The 12073-nt window shown below is 40.8% G+C and overlaps 1 protein-coding gene across 2 annotated transcripts in view; it reads right to left on the bottom strand.

Annotated features, from left to right (window-relative positions):
- Positions 1-10087, bottom strand: part of LOC311136172 (zinc finger and BTB domain-containing protein 16-A-like) — a 133938-nt gene extending 123851 nt beyond the window's left edge. For both annotated transcript variants that reach the window (XM_084170266.1, XM_084170267.1), the window contains exons 1-2: positions 10002-10087; positions 5441-6771 (exon numbers count right to left, since the gene is read on the bottom strand). In XM_084170266.1, coding sequence (XP_084026392.1) covers positions 5441-6678 — 1238 coding nt within the window. In that variant the 5' untranslated portion in view covers positions 6679-6771; positions 10002-10087. The remainder of the gene's footprint in view (positions 1-5440; positions 6772-10001) is intronic.
- Between the last annotated feature and the right edge of the window lie 1986 nt (positions 10088-12073).

The following is a 12073-nucleotide window of genomic DNA, read 5'->3' as shown; positions in this document are numbered from 1 at the left end:
TTGAAGTCGGAAGTTTACATACACCTTAGCCAAATACATTTAAACTCAGTTTTTCACAATTCCTGACATTTAATCCTAGTAAAAATTGCCTATCTTAGGTCAGTTAGGATCACCACTTTATTTTAAGAATGTGAAATAATAGTAGAGAGAATGATTTATTTCAGCTTTTATTTATTTCATCACATTCCCAGTGGGTCAGAAGTTTACATACACTCAATTAGTATTTGGTAGCATTGCCTTTAAATTGTTTAACGTGGGTCAAATGTTTTGGGTAGCCTTCCACAAGCTTCCCACAATAAGTTGGGTGAATTTTGGCCCATTCCTGACAGAGCTAGTGTAACTGAGTCAGGTTTGTAGGCCTCCTTGCTCGCACACGCTTTTCATTTCTGCCCACACACTTTCTATAGGATTGAGGTCAGGGCTTTGTGATGGCCACTCCAATACCTTGACTTTGTTGTCCTTAAGCCATTTTGTCACAACTTTGGAAGTATGCTTGGGGTCATTGTCCATTTGGAAGAACCATTTGCGACCAAGCTTTAACTTCCTGACTGATGTCTTGAGATGTTGCTTCAATATATTCACATAATTTTCCTTCCTCGTGATGCCATCTATTTTGTAAAGTGCACCAGTCCCTCCTGCAGAAAAGCACCCCAACAGCATGATGCTGCCACCCCCGTGCTTCACGGTTGGGATGGTGTTCTCCGGCTTGAAAGCACCCCCCTTTTTCCTCCAAACATAACGATGGTCGTTATGGCCAAACAGTTCTATTTTTGTTTCATCAGACCAGAGGTCATTTCTCCAAAAAGTACGATCTTGGTCCCCATGTGCAGTTGCAAACCGTAGTCTGGCTTTTTTATGGCGGTTTTGGAGCAGTGGCTTCTTCCTTGCTGAGCAACCTTTCAGGTAATGTCGATATAGGACTTGTTTTTACTGTGGATATAGATACTTTTGTACCTGTTTCCTCCAGCATCTTCACAAGGTCCTTTGCTGTTGTTCTGGGATTGATTTGCACTTTTCACACCAAAGTACGTTCAGCTCTAGGAGACAGAACGCATCTCCTTCCTGAGCGGTATGACGGCTGCGTGGTCCCATGGTGTTTATACTTGCGTACTATTGTTTGTACAGATGAATGTGGTACCTTCAGGCATTTGGAAATTGCTCCCAAGGATGAACCAGACTTGTGGAGGTCTACAATTGTTTTTCTAAGGTCTTGGCTGATTTATTTTGATTTTCCCATGATGTCTAGCAAAGAGGCACTGAGTTTGAAGGTAGGCCTTGAAATACATCCACAGGTACACCTCCAATTGACTCATATGATGTCAATTAGCCTATCAGAAGCTTCTAAAGCCATGACATCATTTTCTGGAATTTTCCATGCTGTTTAAAGGCACAGTCAACTTAGTGTATGTAAACTTCTGACCCACTGGATTTGTGATACAGTGAATTATAAGTGAAATAATCTGTCTGTAAACAATTGTTGGAAAAATTACTTGTGTCATGCACAAAGTAGATGTCCTAACCGACTTGCCAAAACTATAGTTTGTTAACAAGAAATGTGTGGAGTAGTTGAAAAACGAGTTTTAATGACTCCAACCTAAGTGTATGTAAACTTCCGACTTCAACTGTAGTTGACATGTTATCAACAATCTAAGCCAACCCCGTCTGTCATTCCCCATAGTTGCGCACGCGTCGGTTTTGTTGCTAAACAACCAACCCATCTATTGAGTTACAACGGCCTAAAGGACAATTGCACCACTTTTCAACCTCATTTTCATTATCTCCAGCACAACACAAGTATCTACATTTGTGAAAACGGCGCAATTCTACATTTTATATTAAAAAATATCAAGTACATTTTTCCCGATGACCATCAGACACTACGGAGATTCGCGGTGACGTGGGGAGCAAGAAAATACCCTCCCTCTCGACTATAAACTCAGTTTTGACATGTAGACACTGGTATGGTGCTGGAGATAATGAATGAGATTGAAAAGTGGCGGAATTGCCCTTTAAAATACCTATATTATTGACTTTAGTACAAAAGTTTGAAAAAGTAACTCTTACCCAATTCTGGGTGAAAATTGACAACCATAACATCCAATGCAAATACCAGTAGTCTAATGGAAAATATGCTACTTATTCCCATGAAACGTAACCAAAAATAAACAATGAATTGAACAATTTCTAGTAAAAGGCATATTCATTGGTTAAACTCTTCTTAGGAATGTATCAAAGCAGGCGATCTTGACCACAAGAAGCTAACTTGACATTTAATTGACATTTTCTCTTGGCTGAGAAAACTATCTTAATGAGCGGTAAAATCTCAAACATTCATATTTACAGTGCTTTCAGAAAGTATTTCTGGGTAAGTCTCTAAGAGCTTTCCACACCTGGATTGTGCAACATTTGCCCAATATTATTTTCAAAATTCTTCAAGCTCTGTCAAATTGGTTGTTGATCATTGCTAGACAACCATTTTCAGGTCTTGCCATAGATTTTCAAGCAGATTTAAGTCAAAACTGTAACTATGCCTTCTCAGGGACATTCACTGTCTACTTGGTAAGCAACTTATTGGTTGAACTCAAACTGGCCATGTGGTGCCAGGACAACAACCTTTCCCTCAACGTGATCAAGACAAAGGAGATGATTGTGGACTACAGGAAAAAGAAGAGGACCGAGCACGCCCCCATTCTCATCGACGGGGCTGTAGTGGAGCAGGTTGAAAGCTTCAAGTTCCTTGGTGTCCACATTACCAACAAACTAACATGGTCCAAGGACACCAAGACAGTCATGATGAGGGCACGACAAAACCTATTCCCCCTAAGGAGACTGAAAAGATTTGGCATGGGTGCTCAGATCCTCAAAAGGTTCTACAGCTGCACCATCGAGAGCATCCTGACTGGTTGCATCACTGCCTGGTATGGTAACTGCTCGGCCTCCGACCGCAAGGCACTACAGAGGGTAGTGCGTACGGCCCAGTACATCACTGGGGCCAAGCTTCCTGCCATCCAGGACCTCTATACCAGGCGGTGTCAGAGAAAGGCCCTAAAAATTGTCAAAGACTCCAGCCACCCTAGTCATAGACTGTTCTCTCTGCTACCACATGGCAAACGGTACCGGAGCACCAAGTCTAGGTCCAAGAGGCTTCTAAACAGCTTCTACCCCCAAGCCATAAGACTCCTGAGCTTGTAAGTAAGCATTTCACTGTAAGGTCTACACCTGTTGTATTCGGCGCATGTGACAAATAACATTTGATTTGATTTGATCTCCAGTGTAGATTTGCCCTTGTGTTTCAGGTCATTGTCCTGCTGAAAGATAAATTCCTCTCCCAGTGTCTGGTGGAACGCAGACTGAACCAGGTTTTCCTTTAGGATTTTGCCAGTGCTTAACTCCATTCCATTTCTTTTTTATCCTGAAAAACTCCCCCAGTCCTTAATGATTACAAGCATACCCATAACATGATGCAGCCACCACTATGCTTGAAAATATGGAGAATGGTACTCAGTAATGTGTTGTATTGGATTTGCCCCAAACATAACACTTTGTATTCAGGACAAAAATGTATTGCTTTGTATTACTTTAGTGCCTTGTTGCAAACAGGATGCACGTTTTGGAATATTTGTTATTCTCTACAGGCTTCCTTCTTCTCACTCTGCCAAATAGGTTAGTATTGTGGAGTAACTACAATGTTGTTGATGCATCCTCAGTTTTTTCCTATCACAGCCATTAAACTCTGCAACTATTTTAAAGTCACCATTAGCTTCATGGTGAAATTCCTAAGCGGTTTCCTTCCTCTCCAGCAACTAAGTTAGGAAGGACACCTGTATCTTTGTAGTGACTGGGTGTATTGATACACATTATTTTTACCCATCTACCAATAGGTGGCCTTCTTGGAAAGCCTCCCTGGTCTTTGTGGTTGAATCTGTGTTTGAAATTCACTGCTCAACTGAGGGACTTTACAGATAATTGTATGTGTGGGATACAGAGATGAGGTAGTCATCCAGTTGAGGACCTGTGAGGCGTCTGTTTCTCAAACTAGACACTCTAATGTATTTGTCCTCTTGCTCAGTTGTGCACCGGGGCCTCCCACTCCTCTTTCTATTCTGGTTAGAGCCAGTTTGCGCTGTTCTGTGAAGGGAGTAGTACACAGCGTTGTACGAGATCTTCCGTTTCTTGGCAATTTCTTGCATGGAATAGCCTTCATTTCTCAGAACAAGAATAGACTGACGAGTTTCAGAAGAAAGTTATTTGTTTCTGGCCATTTTGAGCCTGTAATCGAACCCACAATTGCTGATGCTCCAGATACTCAACTAGTCTCAAGAAGGCCAGTTTTATTGCTTCTTTAATCAGCACAACAGTTTTCAGCTGTGCTAACATAATTGCAAAAGGGTTTTCTAATGATCAATTAGCCTTTTAAAATGATAAACTTGGATTAGCAAACACAATGTGCCATTGGAACACAGGACTGATGGTTGCTGATAATGGGCCTCTGTACGCCTATGTAGATATTCCGTTAAAAATCAGCTGTTTCCAGCTACAAACTGCTTTTCTTTAGAAAACAAGGACATTTCTAAGTGACCCCAATCTTTTGAACGGTAGTGTATATTCTTTAATGCTTTTCTTGTACCTATGTTTGTCCTGTGTAACTGTGTGCTTTGCTTTGGATGCTGAAATCCATAGTTTTTATAAAAACTGCACCCTGTAATCCACTGTTTCCAATGGAGTCGGGAGTTACGACTTCAAGCGTGCACTACCACTCGATACTTTAAAAAATATCCATGATTTAATGCTTATTGTGTACAGGTGCTTGTCCTGATTATTATAGAGTTGTCAGCTGGATTTGGAATCCATCGTTTTTGATAAACTGCATTCTATGCATCCCTTGCCAAATCTAAAAACTCTGCCATGCAATGACGGGCTGCACCTTCTCCGTTAACAAACAACGGTTCCCTTGACAGAGGTCGCGTAAAATGCCGCATTTATCAAAAACTACAGATTTCAGCACCCAAAGAAAAGCTTGCAGTTACACAGGACAAACATAGGTACAAGGAAAGCATTAATAAATTAACATTTTTACAAGTATCAACTGATAGCATCTCGATGTAGTCAGTGGTACATTCCGCCGACACTCAACACAACTCATCTCTGTTGGACGGAGTTGAGTTTACTAAGCTGCTAGCTAGCACATGCGAAAAAAAGAAGAAAGAAAAAAACATTTCCCACAGAAAACAATCAACAGTCAAAAATAACTCACCAAAAGTAGATTCTAGATTTTATGTAAGTATATCAGTACACTTAAATGAAGTAACTGTAGGCAGACTTGACTTTAAATTATATTTTATCATTGATTTGAAGAAAATGTTTTTGGCAAAGATCAACAAGTTTACAAATGTTAATGAAACCAAACCAGTGAAAAAAAGTTTAACAAACTTGACCTTACCTGTGTTGCTCTACAGCTTCGTTGTCTGGTAGCTCCGCGCCACAAACGTTGCAGCGTTCGTGCTGGTTCCTGCCGTCTGGCTTCATGCCAGCGGCCAGCTCCCCCAGCTTGTTGAAGAACTCCCTCTGGATGAAGCTCTGGGGCAGAAGTCCCCCGTAGGCACTGAAGTCCATGGACATGGCCAGGGCAGGGGACATGTGGAGAGAAGAGGCCATGGAGGCCGGCATGGATCGCATAGCTTCGTTTTTATGATTGGGAGGCAGAGAGTACAGGGAGGCCAGGTGTTTCTCGGTCATGCCTGTCATGCCCGCCATGGCTTCCAGACCCATTTGGCCACCATCTGCTTGGGGGTCGCCCATGCCGTCCTCCCGGACGTAGTGCAGCTCGCGGGCACTTGTGATCACGCTGCTCCTGGTCGGGGTCCCGGGGCCGTCACGATTCCTGTCCAACTCGCTGCTCCTCTCACCATTGCTGGAGGCGCTGGACTCCATGGTTCTGGGGCTCTCGTGGCCTCCACCTTCATCCACTTGCATCATCTCCGTCTTGATCTCGGTCATCAGTTGGTGGTGGGAGTTGCCGTGAGTCAGGTGCTCTCCCCCGAAGCCCTGCTGCAGGAGGGACTGGCCGATGCTCATCAGGCTGTCCACGGCAGCTTTGGTTGGGCTCATGGTTGAGAGCCCAAAGGATGTGGAGACGGAGGGGCTCTGGTCCAGGGCAGAGGCTTGCTGGGTGGCTGAAAGGTAGCTCCCCTCCATGGAATGCTTCTTGGCGTTCTTCCCTCCTTGCCGGCCCTTGCGCTCGTCGTCTTCCTCCGTGCCGCCATCGTTCATGTTGGCCTCTGTGTCATTATCGTCCGAGGACTGGATGGTCTCCAGGATCTTGAGGCATTGCTCCTCCAGGTACTCGATTTCTAGGATCTCTGCTGCATACAGCAGGTCGTCCAGGTCTTCCACTTTGGCCTGGAGTGTGGCAGTGTAGGCGTACTCCAGGATCTGCTGGAAGGTCTTTGGTGAAAGGAAGTCCAGGGTGTAATGCTGGCTGTTGCGGTGAAACAGAATCTCAAACATCTTGCTAGTGCAGGCCAACACGGTTCTGTGAGCATGGAACTCCTGGCTGTCCACCATGATGACCACGTCGCAGAGGGTCCCTGCCAGACGCATCTGGTTGGCTTTATGCAGCAGGGCTGTGGGGTGGTTGGGGTTCTGGAGGTGGATCATACCCATTTTAGTCAAATCCATAATGTCGCTGAGATCCGCCAGGCCAACTCATGAGGCTCGCTTTCCCTCCTCAGCAGTTTCTTCACTTATCTTTGCAAACAAGATAAAGTCAATCTGGAGAGAATGGAGAGAGAACAAGATCAAGCGTATCAGAATATTTTAGGAATATACTTTAAAATATATGAAGAAAAACTTGGCTTCTCAAATAGATATCATATTTGTTCCTAGCCCAATAAACTTCAAAATAACTGTGGTAGATAAGATAAAAGATCAATACTTAAACCTACACTTTATATATAAAAAATCCAAACAGTTCTGCAGTGTTAAGTTAAAATAATCAATTGTGGTTGTATGAATTACTGCAGATTATTTTAAAAGCCATTGCAAACCATAATTATTATTTGTCTTTTTTATAATCACTTATTTCAATTAGATAAAGATCAGCAATTTCTTGTTATTTTCTGGGTATTTTAAATTCAATTGTTCTCACCTCTCATCCAAATAGGCTACATTAACATTGCACACTTCATTAAAGGAAAACAGGTCTATGCACATTACTGTTCTGTACATAATAAATAAAACTATGGACACACAAGCCTACTGGGATTGTAAGAATTGTATGCAATGGCATCATATTTGAAATGAGTGGCCATACGAGCAAATTATCAATAGATAAATAACACAGTTCAAAAGCCAAGCAGACCCAATCACCCACTCTGAATACACAGATATTCCTCATTAAACTAAATTAAAATGTAAAAAAAATGTACCAATCTTTTCCTCCTCAATGTATAGTTATGTGAAACATGAACAGCAACAAATATGGACCATTGAGAGCCTTGCAACACCCTAGTCTTTGTTAGAATGCGTTGATGCTTGGTTCACAAAGACCATCAACACCCATTCTGAAATGAAATGGCATCTTATTCAGTATTCTCATCACAGAGAAGAGCAGTGAGCCGAGGAGGGAGCGAGCGGGTGCCAGGAATAGTTGGAACAGAGGATGTCGCAAAAAAAAGCAGAAACGCCATGCAGCACCAACAACATTATATTACATTTGCCAAAGAAACGCACGAGTCTTGCTTTGGACACTTCTTTAACTTGGTTACATAAAATTAATTGCTCTACAAGACTACAATTATATTGTAATCTGATCTGAGAACAGAATTTATAAAAAGAAGTGCAGGCTTATACCAGGACAGATTGGTTTCCATTACTGCTTTTACTTGGAATGTACCTGGTTTTAATGTCTATGGAATGTACAGTAGGCTAGGCTATGTGATCAATTATTTGAGTACATGTTGGCATGTCATTGCCTGCTCTCACAAAAGATTAGACCACATGAGGAATAACCTGTAATTTAATAATACTAAATAATCATAATATAATCACCGATATTATTATAATTATTATTAGTATACATGTTATTTTAGTAGCCTATTACAATTAACATGATTATTTTAGGCAAGTCATTCTATAATTTGACATTTTCAAATATTCCATTAGAGTTAATCAAGAATCGGAAAAGGTAGGCTACAAATAGGAATTTCAATTTTCCCCGAAAGGATATCGATAAAGAGCGCAGATTAAAATTTTTTATGAATTTATGTTAACATTTTGCATCCCACATTTCCTAAACAGTTAGACAAGGCTAACATATTACTCAGAGTGGCTCTCATAAAAATGAAGTCAACAGTTGGCAATCGTTGGAAATACTCAATGAAAATTCTATTCAATTTCAGATAGCCTATATTATAGAGCAGTTCAAGACTGTATACATCTGGTATTCATGTGACTGTACATAACTGGTGGACGTCCAACAAATGACAACGTGTCTGCTTAAAAAACACAAATGTTACTTTATGACTCGAATAACAATTTATCGCTAATTTATGACCCAGTAAATAGGTCCATGTCTATAGCGCTGCATAATTATCTTAGTGCCCCAGGTTTACCATAGGAAACAATCGAAAGTTGCCAAATAAGGATAGGTAACGTAAAGCCCACAAATTGTATGAGGTACTGGATTGAGTGCGTCAAGACGGTGCGTTAATGTCACCAAATAATTTCACGCACTCGTGTGAATAGGCTACGTGCAGAAGACACCATTTAAGGGTTAATTATTAATTTTCAATCAATAGGCTACGCTGTATTGACAGCATATCAACGCCAACATAACGCAATCATCCGAGAACCCTCTAACGAACAACTGTATCCATGCAGACAGTTGTCTGTCCGAAGAGCGCATCTCTTTAGCATTATGTTGAAAGTCGTCCTGATGTTTATAAATTTGAGACAATAAAAACCTATGCTCGTGGAAATTGTATCCAGATCCATTTAGCTCAAGAACAAACAGTATACTCACACTTATCTCAACAGAGTCTACTAAACTACATAAGGTCGAATGAGACCCAAATACATGATCTCAACGGGGACTGGTTGCAACACTGATTCAATTCACTAGCCTGCTATTCTGATTAACACACATGTGGAATCGTTTGAAGTGATATCATTGCAGCTTGAGAGCATTTTATTTTGACATGTCATTATGATTGAGCTTGGAAGAGATATAACCCATATCGATAGCAATTCAATTTGCCATTCCATCTATAAACAATGTTCTACTTATTTGCGTCAAGCAGAGCAATATATTATTAAGAATCAAGGAATACGCAGCAGTCGATCAGTTATCTATGTGGGTCTCTGGTGTAGGCCTACAATGTACATCAGTCAGTGAATAAATAGATGTACACAGTTCAGACTATTGCCCTGGTGTTCGTGATGATTTTTCATCACGGCTGCACGAGCACCTCAAGTGCGTCATTTATTCGCTTTTTAACTTCCAGGAAAATAAGAGCGGCATAAGGTATCAGCGTACTGTATTCTCATTTCAACAGAAATACTATTTTCAGAATAAACCACATGGACGAACGTCACCCTGTCTGGTTCGCATTGTAAGCCTCAGACATCACGTTCTCCTGTTGCGATCTCCCGAATACTAAAACAGACAATTACATCAACCTAACATCTTTACATGGCCAATGAAGCACAAGTGTTCATGGAAACTTAAACACCTTTCGTCCGCTCAGACTTCTGGCTTTATTTGACAGCCAAACACTTGCAATTTAAAACGTTTCAGCGCACACAGGAATTGATACATCAACTTTCCTTGCCACATTGTAGCGCTATAGAAACTGTAACTTGATGAGGGTTGAAGTGAGGATAGCAAACATACTATTAAAGCATTCACAATGTGAGAGTACACAGGAAAAACAACTGTAAGTATGTAGAGAAGCGGGTCTGTCACTGTAACATGAAAGCTGCGCGCCCATATCAGTACTCACCTAAGTTGCACGTTTCGATTCCGAATGTGTGGTTATTGGGCTACAGCATAGTAACGCAGTTCACAGTACCCGCTCTCACACGCACTAACTCCTCTGTTCTTTCGGGTTAGCAAATCAACACAATGGTGACGTCAACGAACCGAGTCACTCTCCCCTCTCTTGAATCCATGCAAACACTGCGAAAGTGAGACACCTAGGGGGCTGCCGAATGTTTAATGTGTAGGCAGTAGGGGAATTATAGGAACTAATAAAATTATCAGTGATGATAACCATAATAATAATAATAACAACAACAACCACCATCATCATCACCACCACCACCATCATCAGCATGAACAAAAGGTTATTGTCATCTTGTAAATCTGAACATTTGAAAAGTCAAAATAATTATGTAATTAGGTAACCCATATAGTAAGAAAAAATTAACAAGTATATGCAGAATATTGAGGATAATTGTCCAAGAAAGTGTTTGAATAATGAATACAAATATTTACTGATTAATAAGCTATTTCAAAAATAGATATCTAGGCCTACTTGAGCAATTATCAAAATATAACATTTATATTCCTTTTATTTTGCCCCACCAGTGCCACTTGATTACAGCTTGTATTTTTGCAACTTGTTGGCTTGTAGCCAACAGGCGTTGAGCTGTGTACAGTAGGCCTATTGGGAGGTATGAGGTAAAGGCTACTGTATGCCCTATGACACACTCACTGCTACTGTATCAGTACAATGATAACGACTGGCCAATTGTGTTTAAAACTGCGATGGGAAAACTTGTTTTATACTGTAATAGCAGGTAGAACAGAAAACCAGCAGGCTCCGGACCTCGTAGGGTGAGACTTGAGTACCCCTGCCCTAGTCTATAACTAGGCTACTGCTTGCACTGGATCAAGAAATACCAGTCTGGATGTGTGCTACATAGCTAAGTATTTGCATTTTAACATGTATAGCCAGGCACACAATAGAGAAGGTGGGCCTATAATTTTTTGGAAATATACAGTATTTTGTTAATTGTGGTAGCAACAGTTTTGTAATTTTCAGACGTCTGTAACTTTTGTTTATATGCATTGACTACTGCAAGATGTGGCCCAACCCTTATGGGAAGAATGTGGTTGTCATTAACTAAATCAAAATAATAACATATTCTATCATTTACCAAATAGTCAAAACGTCTCCAAAATTGTGTGCAGAATATAGTTTCTCCTTAGTTACATTTAACATCTAGCTAGCATGTTGAATCCCCCTCACACAAATCAAGTCACAAGCAACATGTCTGTCATTTCATACTGACCAATGGTTACATTTAAACATTTATTAAGATGGAAAACATGAGATAGATGTGGACCATAAGTAGAGTCTTTTAATGTGCAGCGGTGCATGGCGAGTTTTTAGCTCCATCTGTGTGAGGATCACAGAGTGCTCCATCACCTTAGAGCTGCATGCTGTGCTGCTTTACCCAGGGATAAAGAAAAAAGGCACTGCCTTAATCTCCATTTAATCCCCATTTTACTGGGGGAAAGGAAATAAAGTGGTAAATTATAACACTATATTATTATCACTCCACTAAAACAACACAGAGGTTGCTGTTAAATGCTGTTTGTGTAATTCCAGTGTGATATGGCTTTGCCAGCACATGGTGTGACTGTGCAACTGTCCAAAGCAAGTGGTCTAGTGGTAATTTAAAGGGATAATCCAAATTACAGAATTATATATTGGTTTCCTTAACCTGTAAGGAGTCTATGGACAAGGTATGACAGCAATCCATGCTTTGGTTTTGTTTACCTAGCCACTGTTGCAAATGCACATTTTTTTGCATTTATGGCACAAATCCAATACAAGTCAATGTTATCTATATTAGCATTTTCACACTTCACGGCTCACTGTCCATCTTTAAAAGTCCAATGAAGCAGTTTTTATCTCAATATCAAATAATTTCTGGGTAACCATACTGTTTTGCTAGGTCTGTCTGGGAGTGGTCTGAGTGAGGAAGGGAAAACTGAAAACTAGTTGTTATTGGCAGAGAGGTTTGGAACTCTCTTTCTTATTGGTCTATTAATTAATTTACCTGC

Source organism: Coregonus lavaretus (genome assembly GCF_964263955.1).
Source record: "Coregonus lavaretus genome assembly, chromosome: 10".
Taxonomy (NCBI): Eukaryota; Metazoa; Chordata; class Actinopteri; order Salmoniformes; family Salmonidae; genus Coregonus; species Coregonus lavaretus.
The sequence above is the reverse complement of the archived record's forward strand: the minus strand, read 5'-3'. Positions and strand labels throughout refer to the sequence as shown.